Raw genomic sequence first — 19,707 nt, forward strand, 5'->3', positions numbered from 1 at the left:
CCGAAGATTTCCGAAATGCGACACTTGGTGATAACATAGCTTATATGTTGCATTACATAATACAAAAGTCAATTTCTTAAGAAAGCTTAAGAATAACGAATAAAATAAAAATAAATGTTGAGCTCCATACAAAAAAAAAGTAATTATTGTCAATAACTTATTAAATAATAACTTAATCAAGAAAAGTTACATAACATAAAATATTCCTTTTTGGCAAAGGAACACATTGGCGTAGTTATTTTTACAAAATTTGGCAGTGATTTAAATTTTTTATTTTTTTTTATTTTAAAGTCCAAAATGACAATGTTCCGAAGATTTCCGAAATGCGACACTTGGTGATAACATAGCTTATATGTTGCATTACATAATACAAAAGTCAATTTCTTAAGAAAGCTTAAGAATAACGAATAAAATAAAAATAAATGTTGAGCTCCATACAAAAAAAAAGTAATTATTGTCAATAACTTATTAAATAATAACTTAATCAAGAAAAGTTACATAACATAAAATATTCCTTTTTGGCAAAGGAACACATTGGCGTAGTTATTTTTACAAAATTTGGCAGTGATTTAAATTTTTTATTTTTTTTTATTTTAAAGTCCAAAATGACAATGTTCCGAAGATTTCCGAAATGCGACACTTGGTGATAACATAGCTTATATGTTGCATTACATAATACAAAAGTCAATTTCTTAAGAAAGCTTAAGAATAACGAATAAAATAAAAATAAATGTTGAGCTCCATACAAAAAAAAAAGGAAATTGTCAATAACTTATTAAATAATAACTTTATCAAGAAACGTTACATAACATAAAATATTCCTTTTTGGTAAAGGAACACATTGGCGTATTTATTTTTTCAAAATTAGGCACTTGATTTTTGAGCGACGCTAAGTCTATGAAGCTCTAATATCCGCCGCCGCGCTTTTGCACTGTTTATACGCGCCGCGTGAAGACCGCTGCCGCGCCACCGCCGTGCCGCCGCCGCGCTGCTGGCGAAATTATGCTTTGACGGCGGCGCAGTGGCGGCGCGGCGGCGGTTTTACTCGGCGCGTATGAACAGTGTAGGGGCGCGGCGACGGCGCGGTGACGGCGTCGTGTGCAGGAGCGCTAAAAGACACTTTCTGTTTTGTTTCAAACAAGAATAAAAAATATGTTAATATCTTCGTATCATATTGTGCTAATGTTGCACTACATCTGAACGTATCTTGCACTGGGCGGATTTTTTTCATAATAAATAGATCTCGTAAACTGTTTCTTGCCAGTAACTGTTATCGACTGGTCCGAATAAGACATGGAAAAAGTACAATTTAGGATAAATGGCAAGCCGTATTCTGGTATGTACTGACTTTATGATACATTTTACAGATGACAATACATTATGCGTTTGTGTTGCAAAAATATCTCATAATACACTGGTCATCACAAAAATCGGCTCACCTACATTTTACAGGAAAACTCGTTTCTACTGACACAATCATGGTGCCCCAACAATGTTGGTGTTATTTGAAAGCCCAATAAATATCCTTAAAGAAAAACGCATTTAATTTCTAAACGATTAACATAATTATACAATAAATGTGACTTGAAAAACGACCTCACTTTGGGCTCACCTCTGGGATCAATTAAACCAATCTTTATGGTTATAAAACCAAATAATGATCTCACGTGTCCTCTTTAACAGATGGATAGCGATTAATCCCAACTTAACAGTTTTATAGGCATAAAAGTTGGCTCAAGCGTAACTACCTATTTTTTGAAGAAGTGACTCTGGATTCTTCTACAGACACATTTTTGGGGTAAAAACCTTTCCTTTAATGAAATGAAGTTTAGAACTAGGCTTTTAAATGGTGCCAATATTAGTGGGAAGTAGGGATGCATAAGTTTGAAAGTGCTTGTCGCGGGAGGTCGATTGTGATGACCAGTGTATTTTAAACATATTTTTGTGAACGCTGCAATGTAATCTTGTTGGTGATCAATTAAATAAATAAACTAGCGGCCGCCCGCGACTTCGTACGCGTAGACCCCATTTTTACCCAATTAGAGGTTGAATTTTGCAAATTCCCGTCTTAGTGAGAGTCTTAAATTATGCCCGTTTTCACAATCAAAGTGACCCATTTGAAAACCAAATACCTGTTAAGTGTTAAAATAGGGGTCACTTAAAATTTTGGGATTGATGGTGAAATCGGGCATTAGTGTTCTGAAAGGAATCCCAATGAAAAATTTGAGACTCCTGAGTGATTTGTAGTTTCTGAGTATTCGTGACAAGTGAGTAAGTCGGTCAGTCAGTCAGTTAGTGACCGTTCGCTTTTATAGATATACTAGATAACACTGATGCCATAGAGCTTAGCTCGACGTGGGGTCTTCTGTAAGTAGATAAATAGAATACACAAGACAAGATAAGAAAAAATACACAAAAGAAATGACATAATAATTTGGCGGTCTTAATAGATAGGTAGTAAAATTTTATTTTTCACTATTTTATTTGGTTGATGTGTAAAAAAATATTTACTTTCATTGTAGCATATTATATACGTAGTTTTTTATGGGCTATTTTGCAACAAAATGTTATAGCTTGATGTGATAAGCTACATGGAGACACGTTAACATTCGCAAGGAAAAAATCCTGAAAAAAAAACTTTCATGTTTATCTACCTGACTGATTACAGTTTTTTAAATTTTATTTTATTCAGAAAAACAATTACATAATATAGCTTATACCAGATGATAAAGACGAAAGTATGAAAGAGTTAAGTAATTTCAAACACTTTACATACAATCTCTCGGCGCTGATAAAACTAAGCTTCTTTTAGCAAAAACAATTATAATTAACCTTGCCATTCTATGTATTTAAGTTGCCAACTCATTTTAATTTACATAGGTACATTTAAAAATTACGAGCTGAAATTCAGTTATCTGCCAGGTGCACGTTCAATATTGTTTATTTTCCAAAGTAAACATGAATCTTAAGTACATATTATGCGTTGTATTATAGGTTTCTAACTTCGAATTTAACAGCATTATGTATGAATGAATACCAAGCGGTCCAACCAGCGGAAAACAGTGAAACCAGCGTTTTGGGACGAGATGCAGAAGATGGTTTATAGAAGACTGTCATTTGTTTTTCACAGTGGGTTGCGATGTGGACTCCCAAATGACGTTGGTCGAGTTCCTGCGGAACAGAGCGGGTCTTCGCGGAACTAAGTACATGTGTCTAGAGGCTGGCTGCGGAGCTTGCATCGTCAGCGTCGTCAAAGGCGAAGGCTGCACACCGGAGGCTGTGAATTCTGTACCTATTTTTTTTTTGTTGTTCATATAGACTGTAATTTTTTGTAAATGTTCAATAAAACCTATTTATTTGGAGGCTCTCTGAAACCGGGCAGTTCGTGTACCGGAATCATACAGGTGTGGGATCGAATCCCGAATCTGTCAGTCTAGTATGACATGAACAAAACGATTTATGATCTAATCTGGAATTATTGAGAACCACAAGTAGGTTACTTTAACAAGGTATACAAAGGGCTACATGGTCTTCCGAGCAATATGCTATGATTAGTGAAATAGAAACTAGTGAGTTTTTATTACACCTTACATATCTACTGATAACTCAGATAATGACACTGATATGTAATAACGAATCTTAATTTTACAGTGCATGGTGTCTATACTTTCATGCCAGAACTGGGACATAACAACCATAGAAAAGTTGGGAAACAGGCTGAATGGGTACCATCCAATTCAGAAGGTTCTGGCGAAACATAATGGCACACAGTGTGGGCATTGCTCTCCAGGATGGGTTATGTCTATGTATAGGTAAGTACGTAAATAGACAATAAAATAAGATAATAGCTAGCGAAGTAGTTGTAAATGGGTCAGGGGGAGTGCAAGGCAGCATTTATCCAGCATTAGACGTATTTCGATTGAAAGACGAAGATTTAAATAAATTTCATTAACCTTATTCTTGAAACAAACTAAAACCACATTAATGTAATTTCTTCTAGCCTCTTGGAAAGTAAGCCGGATATAACAATGCTTGAAATAGAAAAGTCTTTAGGCAGTAATATATGTAGATGCACTGGATACCGGCCCATTCTTGAGGCTTTTAAAACATTTGCTAAAGATGCTCCAGCACCACAAGATATTAATGATATAGAAGATCTGCACATATGCACGAAGAAAGGGATCATTTGTAAACATAAATGCCATGATGATGATTGGTGTGTTGTATCACACAATGATGTAGATGAATTGAATATACAAGAAATACATTTGGAGGATGGCAAATCTTGGTACAGAGTACAAAATGTTAACGATATTTTTCATATTTTTAAAACAAAAGGAACAGATTCTTATATGCTCGTGGCTGGAAATACGGCAAAGGGTAAGACAATGAAAATAAAGTCTTTAAATAATAATTCAAACATTTGATAATTATTAATTTGAGAACAATATTATTATTATTGAATTTTCAGGTGCGTACCCTATAGAAGAATATCCAAATATGATTATCGATATAAGTGACGTGCAAGAACTAAAAACATATGAAATAGATCAAAATTTAGTTTGTGGTTCGGGCACAACTCTTACAGCATTGCTAAAAATATTTGACGAACTTTCACAACAAAATTATTTTAAATATTTTAAAGTTCTGCGTGATCATCTGGATTTGGTGGCACATATTCCAGTGCGAAATGTAAGTTTATTTATTTATTTATTTATTTATTAGGTCTACCAACATTGTTACATTACAACATGTACACTTAAAAATTACAATTATGAACAAAGTTACAATGCAACAACAATTATTAAGTTTATATAAACACTTTTTTAAGTGGTAGTATGAATGGTTGTAGCAAATTACATTTTTCTTTGAAGGTCATTCTATTGATAAAGTTATTAAAATATTCATTTACATTTTGTTTCTAGTTGGGTACTATTGGAGGCAATTTGATGATTAAACATCAGCACAATGATTTTCCGTCAGATATTTACCTATTACTTGAAACAGTTGGTGCGCAAGTAACAATAGGTAAGAATAATTGGATTCTTCTGTCTTGAAATTTATTTAAAAATGATTTACCAACATAGAGGCAATATACACGATGTTACTTTGCATTATTACACTTTTGTAAAAACTGACGCTCACTAGGTTTATTCCAATTGCGTCTGTTGAACGTGCGAGAAAAAAATAGTTTATTCCAATTTGTACAGCAAAACCAAATTTACTAAAAACTTAGTGTTTTTTTTATGCGAGTCTCTTGTTTGTCTAAAATAATAGGTATTGTTCGCTACTTTTATCTCTGTGAATAAGGCAAGGATGCAAAGTAGCACCGTGTATTTTTCACAGTATTCATGATGTCATTTTCAATTTCAGTGTGTTCTCCAAAAGTAACAAAAATAATGACCATGCAGCAATTTCTAAATACAGACATGAAAGGAAAAGTAATTTTAAATGTACTTTTTCCTCCGTTCAATGACGAAATGTATAATGTCGTAACATATAAGGTAAGGTATACGAGGGTTGAACACCGCCAGTCAAATGAGATACACTTTATAAGCTGTCAAAATGATTATCTCTCCTAGAAGCTTCTACAGAAACACCTACGTTTAACTTCAAATTATTTTCATTACTATAATCAACGTATTAACTGATATATTTATTTCAATTTTGTATGATTTTACATCCTTATTAAGAGTTGCTTCAAGGAATCAGATAAGACATTAATTCATATTTAATTTTGTATATCTTGTAGATAATGCCACGTGCTCAAAATGCGCATGCAGTAGTGAATGCTGGATTCCTTTATAAATACCAAGCCTCTAACAACAAAGTGTTAGAATCAAGAATCGTCTACGGTGGACTCTCACCTAGTTTCACGAGAGCTAAATCTACAGAATTGATTTTATTCAAGAAGGAATTATTTACAAATGATACGTTACAGTCCGCATTAAAAATGTTGGAAACAGAGCTCAAGGTGGAAGCGATTCCTGGTGAACCTTCAGTGGCATACCGAAAGCAGTTGGCTCTTGCTTTGTTCTACAAGGTACTAAATATTTTATGTTTAACTTGTGATTAAGAATTAGGGTTGAATTTTTACCGTAACGTTTGGTGAGGATGTTTTTTTCAATTTCTTACCTCGCCTGTTTTTTATGTTCTGTTTACGTTCCGGTAATTTAGTTTGTTAAACATTATCAGTGTTATATTTTACAGTTTCTTTAAAATGTTTTCAGAGTTTATTATCATTATGCCCTGCAAGCTTGATCAATCCCAGGTTTCAATCAGGAGCATCAAAACTGATTGAATCCAGGCCAGTGTCACAGGCACGACAGCTATTCGACACTGATCCGTCAACGTACCCACTTACTCAGCCTATACCAAAAATTGAGGCATTGGTTGGTATATTTTAATAAAATTGTTTTAAGACTTCACTTTCAATTAAAAATTAAATATAATAATTAATGTCGATGTTTTAAAGACAAAATTAATGTTGAAACGGCTACAATGTGTTGAATTTTACAGATTCAATGTGCAGGTGAGGCTTTATATACAGAAGATCACGCCACCTATCCTCATGAGGTCTACGCAGCACTCGTACTAAGTACAGTAGCAACTGGTGAAATTGTATCTATAGATCCAAGTCTTGCTCTGGTAAGACTATTTGTATTATTTAAAGAGTAAATACTATTTATGCTATTTATTTTATAGATAATCATATCGTTAGGTTTGAATAAAACGTTCTATGTTTATTAGAAACAAGCAGGAGCAATCGCATTCTACTCTGCCAAAGATATACCGGGACTGAATTCATTTACACCCGCTGAAGATCCTTTTGCTTTAACAAACGAAGAAGTGTTTTCGAGTGGGCAAATAAAATACTTCAACCAGCCCATTGGTGTGATTGCTGCTGAGAAGAAACATATAGCTAATAGAATTGCTAAAATGGTCGATGTTACATACAAAAATGTTGAAAAGCCGATTATTGACGTTAAAATTGCTAAAAACGATTCCAGCAGAGTCAGTTTAAAGCAAGAAATTGATGCAACGGAAACAGGAAACGACGTCGATAAAGTCATTAAAGCTAACTATACAGTCCGAGGACAGGCTCATATAACAATGGAGACAATTGTTTGTATAACAAAACCAACTGAAGAAGGCTTAGAAGTTCATACTACAACCCAGTGGATGGACGCACCTCAGTCAATGATAGCAAGAGCTTTAGCTATTGAACAAAACAGGTATGGGAATATAAATAGAAAAATCTGTTAATTAAATGTAGTTATTATAATATTCATGTTTAATAAACAACAGTAAATCATAATTCTAGGGTTGATGTTCATGTACGACGATTAGGAGGTTCTTTTGGATTGAAAATATCTCGAAACACACTCTCTGCGGTCGCTTGCAGTCTCGTTTCGTATAAGTTGAACCGACCCTGTCGGCTCATTATGCCCTTAACCTCGATAACCAGAGCCTTAGGCAAAAGGTTCCCTTGTTCATCTGATTACGAAGTGAGTTGAATAATTATTTTTATTTTGCAATAAAATGTGCTGATACCGTAGTATTAGTATCTTTTTATGCACTATTTTCTTAGACCTTTCGAAAATGTTAATAAGTTCTTTATACTTTTTGCAGGTAGCGGTTAACTCCCAAGGAATAATTCAGTACATGAATTTAGATACGTTCGAAGACCATGGATTTATGGTTAATGAAAATTTAACTTTCTTAGCTATAGGCTCATATAATAATTGTTATAATCCGTCACGATGGAAATACAGAAATTTCGATACTCTTACCGATACTGCAAAAAACTCTTGGTTCAGAGCACCAGGTAATTATTTAGCTATCCTATTTGGATATGATTTTTTTCTGATAAATAATAATTATCTGGTTACAATACCAATTGTTTGACAATAATAAAATCATTAACAGGTCATTTGGAAGCTGTGTCAACAGTGGAAGTTATAATGGATCATTTATCATATGAAATGTCCTTGGATCCACTTGAAGTCCGATTATTAAATTTGGACGAATCGGCTTCTACCGGCATATTGGATGTACTTAGCATTATAAAAGATCGTGCCGAATACAGTACAAGACAAATAGCCACACAAAAATTTAATACAGAGAATAGATGGAAGAAAAGGGGTCTACGAGCTTCCCTTTTAAAATGGGTTCAAACTAATCCTCGATACTTTAATGTATTATTATCAGTTTTTCATGGTGATGGCACTGTTATCATATCACATGGTGGTATAGAAATGGGTCAAGGTATAAATACTAAAGCTGTACAAGTATGTGCATATCTTTTAAATCTTCCACTAGACAAAATACAAGTTAAACCAAATAGCACCACAATATCCCCAAATGTGTCAGTTTCTGGCGGAAGCTTGACTACTCAATATGCAATTATTGGTGTTCGTAAATGTTGTTTGGAATTATTAGAAAGATTGAAGCCAATTCGGGAGCAAATGGAAACAGGTTATACTTGGGCAGAACTCATTCAAAAAGCATTTGATTCGAACGTCAACTTGCAAGTACAAGGATTTGCTGGTTCTGAAAGCGAATTGGAATATAATATATTTGCGATTGGTTTAGCGGAAGTTGAAGTGGATATACTAACAGGAGAAAGAGAAATTTTACGAGTGGATGTTGTACAAGATGTTGGCCACAGTGTTAGTCCTGAAATTGATATTGGTCAAGTAAGTAGGTACCTATTTATTAAACAGTCGTCAACGTGTCAGAGTATTCACTTTGTTAGTGAAATCGCTTGATGACTGAATATGTCGCCAACTGTTAGAACAACATATGGCTTTGTCAATAGAAATATCATATAAACACAAAGCAAAAGCCAAACACATTCAGTAAATAGTCTTACAGCTGTAATTACTCTTTTCTTTCTTTCATTAATAATTTAAATTGCAATCATATAATATTATTATATTTTTGCAGATAGAGGGTGCTTTTATCATGGGTCTAGGATATTGGGTCACGGAAAAATTAGAATACAATTCAGATACTGGAGAAATATTAACTGACCGAACTTGGAACTATCACGTACCGCAAGCCAGAGATATACCGCAAGACTTTAGGGTTTACTTCAGAAAGAACTCTTATGGCGAAACAATTATTTTCGGATCGAAAGGTAGCGTTTATTTAATGAAGGGGTTTGTCACACTGGGTGCGTTCTACGGGCAGCATTCATGTATCTTTATACGTGACTGCTATAATATCTAATAAAAATGTATAATACATAATATAGCCTGACCAGGAACATAAAAACCCTGGCATAGAGGCGCATCAATTGCATTTGATAGTGCAACACTGAGTACAGTCGTACCTGTGTTAAATTAATAGGCTAACTTTATGTATCAGGATTCAGGATTACGGGCTAATTTAATATTTTCATAAATTAACAAAAACATATTATTGTAGGTAACCTGGTTTAAATAAATTAAATGAAACCATCAATCGAGCTAGTAGGATTTATTTTATTATTCATCAATAATCAAATTCAGAACTTGAATATTCAACTGCAATGTCTGCTCATGAACGCTTCAAACTCGGTACTTCTTTCCCAATTCCATAAAATTCAACACTTAGAAAGTGACAAAAAACTTTAAAATAGGTAGTTGAAACAAACAAACAAACAACACAGCTAATTTTCATAGTGGACTGTACTATACGATAAACATGTCAGTCAATTTGACAACCTTTGTTGGAAACATTATTCAATGAAAATATTGTCCGAACCCTTGGTATTTCTCTTCGACAAATACTTTATCACATTGTGAACCACTTTTCTTTCACGACTATAAAAAGATTTTAGCAATTTTATTCACAAAATCAATTGCGCACATTTAAAATAAAGTTTGTTTACACTTTGACAGCAATAGACTGACATGCAAGGTGACATGTCAATGAAGTTTTTAGTTATTGTTGCCATTGAAAGAAATTAGTACCATTAGATTTCCGCAACATGGCGAGGGTTTTTATGTTCCTGGTCAGGCTATAAAATGTATCGAGACCTACAATGTACAGGATGTCCCGAAATTTGCACATCACAGTGACACCAGAGGTAAATGAGCTTAAGACGCATCTAACAAGTATATTAAGTCAATTTTTAAAAATAACTAATATGAGTCATATTATCATATTTAAAAAATTAACAAACTTTTCTATGGAAATGAATAAATAAAATTGGTCATATTATCTTAAAACTTAAAAAACTTTTCTATGGACAGATTAAGCTTATTCGATGCGTCTTAGACTCAGCTACCTCCAGTGTCAGTGTGACGAGCTAATTTGGGATACCTACCCTGTATGATGCGGGCGCGTTCACTTTGACCTGACCACTGCCCGCAGAACACATCCAGTGTGGCAAAGCCTGAAGTGTACTTACTGTTTGCGTGTTTTCAAATTATAATTATGATCTTTTTCTGATTTTTGGTTTAAATCTACAGCTGTTGGAGAACCGCCGATGTGTGTGTCAGTATCAGTACCTTTGGCTATAAGAGCAGCAATGACATCAGCAAGATCCGATGCTGGAATCTCAACTACAACTTGGTTTGAAATAGGTATTATATTGGCTTATTGGATCTTTTGTCTTAGTACATTAAAATAAATAAGGGTTTTTATGAGGCTTACATAATATTTTTTTTTTCAGATGGACCATTTTCGTTAGAAAATGTTTGCTTAGCGGCAGGGACAAAAATTTCGGATTTTAAGTTTTCGTAAAAATAATGTTATTTTATGTAATTTTTCGTTAGCAAGTAGGTAATAAGTTGTATGTAATAAGAAGTAGCAAGTTTATTATAAACTTAAATTATGTATAGTACTTACAGTAAAAACCAAGCAATTTTGTAATGCAGTAAAATGGGCACGGTTCCATTTTTTTTTTAAGTAAAAAATATACTTATTTTTTCAGTTTTAATGTTTGATTTGTTTTGCCAATTTTGTTGAAAAGTTGTAGATACAAAATGAATTACCTACAAAAATAAATGTTTAAGCGTTGATTAAACTTACTATTTTTAATGGACACAATTTTATTATTGGTGTCTGAATTTTAATTTGCAAAATATTTGCATACTATTTGACATCTTGATGTAGAGAAGTATAGCCTGACCAGGAACATAAAAACCCTCACCATGTTGCGGAAAACTAATGGTACTAATTTCTTTTAATCGCAACAGTAACTGAAAACTTCATTGACATGTCACCTTGCATGTCAGTCTATTATCAAAGTGTAAACAAACTTTATTTTAAATGTGCGCAATTAATTTTGTGAATTAAATTGCTAAAATCTTTTTATAGTCGTGAAAGAAAAGTGGTTCACAATGTGTTAAAGTATTTGTCGAAGAGAAATACTAAGGGTTCGTACAATATTTTCATTGAATAATGTTTCCGACAAAGGTTGTCAAATTGACTGACATGTTTATCGTATAGTACAGTCCACTATGAAAATTAGCTGTGGTTTGTTTCAACTACCTATTTTAATTTTTTTTGTCACTTTCTAAGTGTTGAATTTTATGGAATTGGGAAAGAAGTACCGAGTTTCAAGCGTTCATGAGCAGACATTGCAGTTGAATATTCAAGTTCTGAATTTGATTATTGATGAATAATAAAATAAATCCTACTAGCTCGATTGATGGTTTCATTTAATTTATTTAAACCAGGTTACCTATAATAATTTTTTTTTGTTAATTTATGAAAATATAAAATTAGCCCGTAATCCTAAATCCTGATACATAAAGTTTTAACCTATTGATTTAACACAGGTACGACTGTACTCAGTGTTGCACTATCAAATGCAATTGACGCGCCTCTATGCCAGGGTTTTTATGTTCCTGGTCAGGCTATAACAAATTGTAACCCTTGAGATGCCTAATGCTTACAATTTTTAATTTCTTCTGGAAATAGCATCACTTGAAATATCTTAAGGTAAACAAATAAAATATTATTAAGCTTTCACAATTATGTCGACATACTATTAGAAACCACTTGTTATTTAATCAATTAGGTTCAAATAATTCAGGCATAACTACCACCCAGACCCAATGTCCTAAACCCTATGCATTGCAGTAATATCGAAGGTGCCTCTGCCCTGTCAAGCTTATTATTATATTTATTATGTCCTGTGGATCTAGAAGTGAAGTGGTTGAGATGAATAAAACGAGGTTTGTATGATCTGCCTAGAAATAGAGCACAGAACCTCAAATAGGTAGCTTCAATGGCTATTATAATAGTTACAATTTCAAGGATAACATAGGTATAAACATTGATATTGAATCAAATGTAGTTGTGCACTAATTTGAAGGCGCCCGCCCATACAAAGAAACGCATTAAAAAAAAAAGATTTGTTAATCTTAAATACATTTATTTCTAAAACAAAATCACTGACTATATAGGATTACATTAAAAAATTATGGAGCCTTTTGGTATGATGATGACGTAATTTCCAAATTGTCTACTTTTCTCTGTATCTCATCAAGTTCCTTCAATTGTCTTTCTCTATCACTAGCGTCTGATAGTTCATCTCTTTTGCCTCTAGTTGATTTAGTTTTAAGATTTTCTAAATTGTCAGATGGGTCGTTCATGGAAATCTTGTTAAGTGTTTCTAGATTGTATTCCTTTCCTGTTTCTTTAGGGTCATTCTGAAAAGTATTAATGAGTACTTTAGTATCTATAGAGCTAAATACACAATGTCTAAGTTAATGTATGTGTAGTATATTACGTACTCAAATCTTTTCTCTTCTTTTATTTGTTCATTATTTTGTATTTTTTATTTAATATTCTTGTATGGAACCATCACATAAATACAAAAAAGACTGTGGCAACTTAAATTGTTAATATGTAGCCCTTCAAGCCCCGCGAATCGAGACACAATAGAAATAAATATTTACGCGGTTTGTGCGACCGGGTTAAACTACTAATACACTAGTGCTGCTTCACGAATCACGATACTTACACTCTGATCTTTTGATTTTTCTTTCTTAGAGCAGTTGAAGCAGAATACTTTTCTCTTCTTCTCTTTCTTGGGTTTAGTCGTGGCGGTTTTATTATGGGAAAAAAACGGGAACTTCATATATTTCCTTATGCTGAAAAAATGGCGCAAATTATTTTAGAGTCTAAGTGGAAACAATTTTGGGAACAACATATTTAGAGTTAAGTAAAATTACCCATTTGAAATAAGAATTAAAGTCCCACTTACCACTTCTTTTCAGGATTATGAATGAGATTAGAGTTCGTCTCATATAAATCGTTCTTGTAATTGTTTGAATAGGCCTTGTTTTCCGAATCCTTCGCAAACTTTTCGTTACCCAGCCCATACAGCGACATAGAATCTAAATTCGAATGACGCGAATTAAACGGGTCTTTTATGCGAAGTGGGTTGGGGCCTAAATCGAACGAGCTATCTGAATTGGAGTTCAAATAATACGGGCCTCTGTTGGTATTCTTCATAATGTACCCTTCCGAGTTATATCCCAATAAAGATCCGTAGTCGTTTTCGTGCTTCAACTTTGGATTCCTGAAATATTTTATAATAGGCATTTAGAAATACGTACAACGTTTAATTTATTATGCTAATTTTGTATTTGAGAATGCGGCGCAATAATGATGACTCGAGTTTTTAGGTATATTTCTCCGTGGACTAGTGGTAAACCAGATATCATGACAACTTGTAGTCTGTTTACGATCATCCTAACTATTCATAAATCTCACATACCTTCCCTTATTTTCAAGTTCATAAGGAAAATTTTCATCAATGGAATACTCGTCCGGCTTCTGTATAAAGCTGGCTACGTCGATTTGTGCCAAGGGCTCTTTTTCTTCAGCCATTTCATATTCCGGACGATTTTTGTGAACGAATCGCTTGTCACCTGCCTTTTGGTTCCTAAACTTTTTGCTTAATCGTCTCCCGTGATTGTTCTGCGAGTTTCTATCAGATATATAATCATAACAAAATGCCCCATTCATGGCAAGTAGTAAACACAATAAATAAAAATAGCGTGGCATTGTCGTGAGACATGGCCGAAATTCTTGACAAGGATGTCATTAGGACTTGACAGTGGTTTAAAAAGGAGGCGTTGGAACCTTTTTGTAGAGCAAAAAGATTGATAAACTTTTATTTAGTGAATACGTTATCTATACAACAGCACTCATCCAATTCAATATTCTATGGAAATCATAAGGGAAGGCCTATGTTCAGCAGTGGACGTCCTGTAGCTGATCATGATGATGATGATGGCGAATTATATATATGAGTAGTAGCCGTAGAAATGTGTTTATGTCGTACTACTAGTGGTTAACGGGAAGAGGTCTAGTGGATGATCGGAAACTAAAAGTACCTAATCGACCAAAGTTTTTCACGATTACTCATGTTAGTTACATAATCAGGTAAACATACCTATTTTCATCATCCTGCCTAAAGTCTTTGCGCAAATAAAGGTCTCATGTCGTCCTGACCTTATTCCCGAAGCCCCATAAATCCAAGGTAACCGTTCGATGTATCCTTCATACCTATAGCAGGCTTGTTCCGAACCGGGTGTAAGTCCCTAATTTATGTTGGTCGTTTGTCGCCGACATCCCTCACAGATGCCCAGATGCAAGGGTTTAGGTAGGTACGCGTAAAGGGCGTTTTAGATTCGTACGATAGGACGAAATGCTTAACGAGAATAGGACCTGCAAAAGTCCTACGTTGAATTTTACTAGCATGTATTTTTTTATGCCCCTAGTTAGCATGTTCAGCTTAGTAGCTAACTGCTTGTGCTACAATTGAGCTCACCATTAGTCGAGCGGTGGCGGCGCACGAACCCGCGGTCTTCAGGGGCTTAGTGCGAGTTCCAACGCCTTCACCTCCAGCTATCGTGGCTTCAATAATTAAAGTAATTATTCAGGTTTTTTCAATAATATCTGTAGTTAGATAGTTATTTGAATAGTTAAGATGTCTTAAAGCGAGCAGCATCAATTTGTATGGTAGTTACTGAATTAAACTTTTTATTTACCTACTTACTAATTTAATTTAGTTAATACCATACAAAATTGTTCTTTGTTGCCTTTTTTAATTATAAAGGTGACTCTAATTTAAATTATTTTCTTAGTAAATAAAAACTTTGAAAATAAAGAAAATGCAAAATACGTGTTCATGGTTATTAATATTATATAAATTATTGTAAGTACCTAGTAGACATTGTAATGAGTCATGAAAAGGCTAGTAAAATAAAACATTTACATTGTTCTTTATGTACTAAGAAAAAATTTATCGATGCAATGTTATAGAAACATATTATTTTATGTACAAATGACAACATGTGGTGTTGATACCGTTAAGTAAATACATCTGTGCAATGTAGAAGTAGTGCAGAAATGTTTATACGACGGAGAAGCTGCTTCGTCTAATTGGTTCCACCCAACTAAATACCTATTGTGCCATTTATACGTTACGATCTCATTATTTTACAAATTGATACTGAAAAAAAAAACGTTTTTATAATGCCCTATTGCTTTGAGTTCTTGTTGAAACAGTCTTTGTTTAAAACTGGCATAATCGTTTTAAACGTTTCTTCACAGAGCGATACTTACCTACATGGAAATTATTCATGAAAATCTCGTTATTACATTGGGGAGTATATCGTGAGCAATGATGATGAACTCATATATTACGGTCTGAACTTCAAAACATCATTATCCTTCTGAAAAATTCACGTTTTTCCATTCAAAGTGAACCACAATGTAGGCAGTTCCAGAGTGGAAACAATTAATTCATATCAATTTGGGGTCCAATCCGAGTTTACTGTTTTGTTGATCTGCTCTAGCTAGGTACACAAATAACTACTTAAAAGAACCATAATCAAATCGTCAACGTATCGAACCGTGTAAACTCGCTGACGATTTCTTAACGGGCGCGGCGTGCAAAACGCCCGTGTGTCGCACTCTGCCGGATCTTATTGGACGTTACAGCTTAGCTTGCTACTTAATCGTGCAAGCAATTATTGTCTCTCTAAGACCTTACTTACTACTTTCCTTGGTAGCATAGATTTTGGGCTGGTATTTGTTTTGTACTAACAAGTAAAGCAGATTAATTCTTGGGACCATATGCTGCTCCTTATTGAAAAAGTCAATACCTATAGTAAATAGACTTCTATACGCATTTGGTATCGTAACAATTTGACAATAATTAGGTATGTTTAAGTTTTCGATATTTTACTATAAAAAATGATTGAATGAGATACAAGGGGCTTGGATCATGTAAATTTTGACGATAAGTACTTCTGGATACAGTTTGTATCTGATGTTTAGATCTACTAGGTTATAATTAACTTCATAGCTTACTAACTAAACAAGGTTAGTCAAGGTCAAATAAAAACTGTAAAACGTTCGTTCGGTCGTTTCAGCCGAAAGACATCCACTGCTGGACAAAGGCCTCCCCAAGGATTTCCACAAAGACCGGTCCTGCGCCGCTCGCATCCAGGCACCTCTCGCGACCTTCACCAGATCATCGGTCCACCTAGTGGGAGGCCTGCCCACGTTGTAAAAACTGCAATAAAATTGTCTTTAGTGTAAGCAATTTAAATTACCTGTACTGAAAATGGGTGTCGCTTCTCCACTTCTATAAATTACCCGAACTAGTCTCGTTAATATGAGTTAATGGCGTTACAATGAAAATGAATGCGATAGCTGTGCCACAGTAAAATATTTCGTTTCAGTAAGTTTTCAGGATATCTACTCGTAAGTAAACAATTTTATTCAAAGAATATATCTTCCGTTTGTAATTCGTAATCAACTCCAAGAAATCTTAAAAATCGTACATAAGAGGAAGTCAAGAATAATATTACGAGTAAAACGATTACGGCGTAAATAGCAAGTATTTATGAATACAGGGTGTTAGGTAATGGAGAGCCGAAACTAGCCCATGTTAACATGGGCATATAGATGGTATGGTGATGTCAGAAAATTGATACTAATAGCTTCATTTTAATTATTTTAATTTTCATACAAATCAGATTTTATTTAATTTATCTTGCATGAAAATTAAAAAAAAAACAAAATGATGACATCCTGACTTCACCATACCATTTATATGCCCATGTTAACATGGGCTAGTGTCGGCTCATATACCCATTTACCTAACACCCTGTATAATCACAATTACCGGTAAGTGCGTGTTTTGACGAACCGCCGCGGTTTCTACCCGGTTTGGCACCGGCCTACACAGATAATGTACACATTTTCATTTCAAAACCTAGCCTACTTTTAATTAGGAAAAACATTTAACCTACAAAATAGACACGTTATTGTTACTGTTACACAGTCTACACTGTGCCCATTAAGAATATAACTAATCCATTCATGTCGTTAAGTTAACAACCACCGCTTAATTCGCATATATTATGTCCTCTATAATTAAATTACATTTAAGTACGATCTCGTATGTTAGTTTCATACGGTTAAGCCTACATTCGCGTGACAAGCTTTCGAATGGGATGTGACGAATTATGTGCTATTAGGCTTTGATCTTAATTCTGTAGGGTCTTTGGAAAATACGGCACCCTTGTTGTGAAATAGGGCTGTTATTAAGTACCTACTTCACACTTTAAATGTGGTGCTTCGAAGTTAGAGTTTGTTTAATCAATAGTTTTGATTGCGCATTTCAAATAGTTTTGCCCATGAAAACGAATGTATGAATGAACCTCTAGTACACGATTGCGTGAACCTGTAGTACGTTACAGTGAAAACTCATAATCGGTCAAAACCACTTGACTGCAAAAATCAGTCAAAAGTGGTTTTGGCTGATGCCCTTGGTTAATATCACTTTTTGACTGATTTTTGCAGTCAAAACTCGTTTTGACTGATTAAGAGTTTTAACTGCAACAAGTACACGATTAGAATGTAGTGACGAAGAAGAAGAATGTTCAACTGGCTGAAAAATTACAAGAGTTCTCACAGGACAATATTTTATGCTGGACGAGGTAAGAAATTTTGTTTCATTGCAAAATTATTTTTCTTGGAAAATATGATTTTCTTCTACTATAAAATGAAAATGTTTTATGTTATAAATAAAGTAGATTCACAAAGTATTTTGGTAACCATCCTTTTAAGTATAAGAATACCTGTAGTAGGAGGTTACCGCTCTTCTAACAGTATTAACATACATCCGTATTTATGAGTTATCCAATAAAAATAAGACTATTTTATATTCAGTTTTATATTTTACAAATCTAATAAATCCAGTCAAGCACCTAGCTGACAAGAGTCTATTCTACTTGAAAAGGGTTAAAACAAATGAGTAGTAGTAGTAGACACTGAGACTAGGATTGTAGGAACGCTTGACACTGATGTATTATCAGGGGCTCGTACATTTGACTCCACTTTTCTGAGAATATTTGAATTTTCTTAGCGAATATTGTGATAGTTTTGACTAATTAACTTGAGTTTAAAATAACACAAAAAGACTATAATACTCGTATACTGACGATTCTTTAAGATTTGGGAGATTAAGTAAAGTAGTTGGAGTGTGTTTAGATTTTTAGAGATTAAGTAAAGTAGTTGGGGTGTGTTTAGTAAATTAGTGGAGGTCTTTAGACTGATAGATAAATTACTGCTTTTTTAATCTGAACCTTTTTTAACGAGAAAGCTCTGGACCTGCAAGATTATTAACCCAGATACTCCTGAAACTTTTTATCCTTGTCAATTTTTATAAATTTTTAGTATGTTTCTAAATAGAGGTCAAGTATCCACAGAAAAATTTTAGAAAAATTCTTGGTCAACTGGAAAAGCCGGAAAATGGGTGGTGTTTTAACACCTGGTCGGAGAATGGACTACTACCACGAGAAAAAATTATACTATGATTTTGTTAGGTTTAAGAGTTAAAAACGAGTTGTAAGTTATACACATTTATTTCAAAAATACCAAAATCTTATTCAGAGGAGGTAGGAGGATGGTGGAGACATAAATCATAACCCAGGATACTTTTAGACTAAGAGCTACTGAACGCCAGACCTACGTTATTTTATAAAGGCTGAAAGTTTGTCAGCGCATGCTCCCAACATAGCTAAGAACCATGGCCAAACATGAAGTTTGGGTCATGGTGGCTTTGGCAGACAGACGGTACTAAAGGTGTGTAAAATACCAACTTAATTACGTCAAAGTATAAAGGCTGATTTTTTGATATTTCCTTCAAAATGTTATTAGAAATGACGTCATTAATTGACAGACACCTACCATGGTGGCAGTCCTTAGCCAGACGCCTTAAAGTTCATGAAAATGTAGTCATACTTACGTCATACTATAAAGGCTGATATTTACATAAAATATTTGAACTATCATTTGATGAAGTTTCCTCATCAGCCAGACACTTCTGATGGTTCCTTCGCCTTACCAGACAGCTTTTAGGGTGGCTGAAAGTGCGAACGCGAGGCACTATAAATATTGTTTTTTGTACTTTTTCTTAAGTTACTCAAGTATTTGAGTCTGTAAATCATCATCTCATGTTGATGAGCTGATGATGGAAGGTAAGTACAACTCCTTAAGGCTTAGGTAATCCCTAATTTTAAAGTGATTACCTCTGAAAGTTGCCTAGAGTAAAGTTCTTAGCAACATTATCATTACCTATGTTAATGCTAATGTTGCTAAGAACTTTACTCTAGGCGTTTAGCAACTATTTTGAAGATAAAATTTGTGGCACCACATTTTCCGCGTATATAAATTCTA

General features: G+C 34.1%; 2 protein-coding genes across 3 annotated transcripts; one reads left to right on the forward strand and one right to left on the reverse strand.

Annotated features, from left to right (window-relative positions):
* The first annotated feature begins 1,200 nt into the window (after positions 1-1,200).
* Positions 1,201-10,879, forward strand: LOC114357816 (xanthine dehydrogenase/oxidase-like). 2 transcript variants are annotated; one of them, XM_028311598.1, is made up of 17 exons: positions 1,201-1,336; positions 3,131-3,288; positions 3,652-3,812; positions 4,001-4,380; positions 4,472-4,692; positions 4,926-5,028; positions 5,374-5,504; positions 5,753-6,043; positions 6,231-6,392; positions 6,520-6,648; positions 6,751-7,235; positions 7,325-7,508; positions 7,633-7,828; positions 7,930-8,699; positions 8,950-9,142; positions 10,461-10,574; positions 10,664-10,879. In XM_028311598.1, exons 1-17 carry the CDS (start codon positions 1,294-1,296, stop codon positions 10,732-10,734), a joined length of 3,792 nt encoding a protein of 1,263 aa, XP_028167399.1. In that variant the 5' UTR covers positions 1,201-1,293; the 3' UTR covers positions 10,735-10,879. The 2 variants fall into 2 exon arrangements, 1 of the variants encoding a protein (XP_028167399.1); XR_003656334.1 differs by lacking the exon at positions 10,664-10,879 and having other exon boundaries at positions 7,930-8,703; positions 10,461-10,541.
* Positions 10,880-12,419: 1,540 nt separating this feature from the next.
* Positions 12,420-14,032, reverse strand: LOC114357815 (uncharacterized). Its single transcript, XM_028311597.1, has 4 exons — positions 13,724-14,032; positions 13,208-13,525; positions 12,965-13,094; positions 12,420-12,650 (listed from the first exon to the last, which is right to left on the reverse strand). Exons 1-4 carry the CDS (start codon positions 14,011-14,013, stop codon positions 12,420-12,422), a joined length of 969 nt encoding a protein of 322 aa, XP_028167398.1. The 5' UTR covers positions 14,014-14,032.
* Between the last annotated feature and the right edge of the window lie 5,675 nt (positions 14,033-19,707).

The sequence above is a fragment of the Ostrinia furnacalis genome, unplaced genomic scaffold (assembly GCF_004193835.3).
Source record: "Ostrinia furnacalis isolate ACB-3 unplaced genomic scaffold, ASM419383v2 OfSCF3432, whole genome shotgun sequence".
Classification (NCBI taxonomy): domain Eukaryota; kingdom Metazoa; phylum Arthropoda; class Insecta; order Lepidoptera; family Crambidae; genus Ostrinia; species Ostrinia furnacalis.

Bases quoted from the DNA above. Each gene is read 5' to 3' on its own strand.
- LOC114357816 (XM_028311598.1), top strand. From the start codon at position 1,294: ATGGAAAAAGTACAATTTAGGATAAATGGCAAGCCGTATTCTG. The intron at 3,289-3,651 runs GTACCTATTTTT...TTAATTTTACAG, and splicing joins CACCGGAGGCTGTGAATTCT to TGCATGGTGTCTATACTTTC. The intron at 6,649-6,750 runs GTAAGACTATTT...TATGTTTATTAG, and splicing joins TAGATCCAAGTCTTGCTCTG to AAACAAGCAGGAGCAATCGC.
- LOC114357815 (XM_028311597.1), bottom strand. From the start codon at position 14,013: ATGCCACGCTATTTTTATTTATTGTGTTTACTACTTGCCATGAATGGG. The intron at 13,526-13,723 runs GTATGTGAGATT...AAAATATTTCAG, and splicing joins GAACTTGAAAATAAGGGAAG to GAATCCAAAGTTGAAGCACG. The intron at 12,651-12,964 runs GTAAGTATCGTG...AATACTTTTCAG, and splicing joins AAAAATCAAAAGATCAGAGT to AATGACCCTAAAGAAACAGG.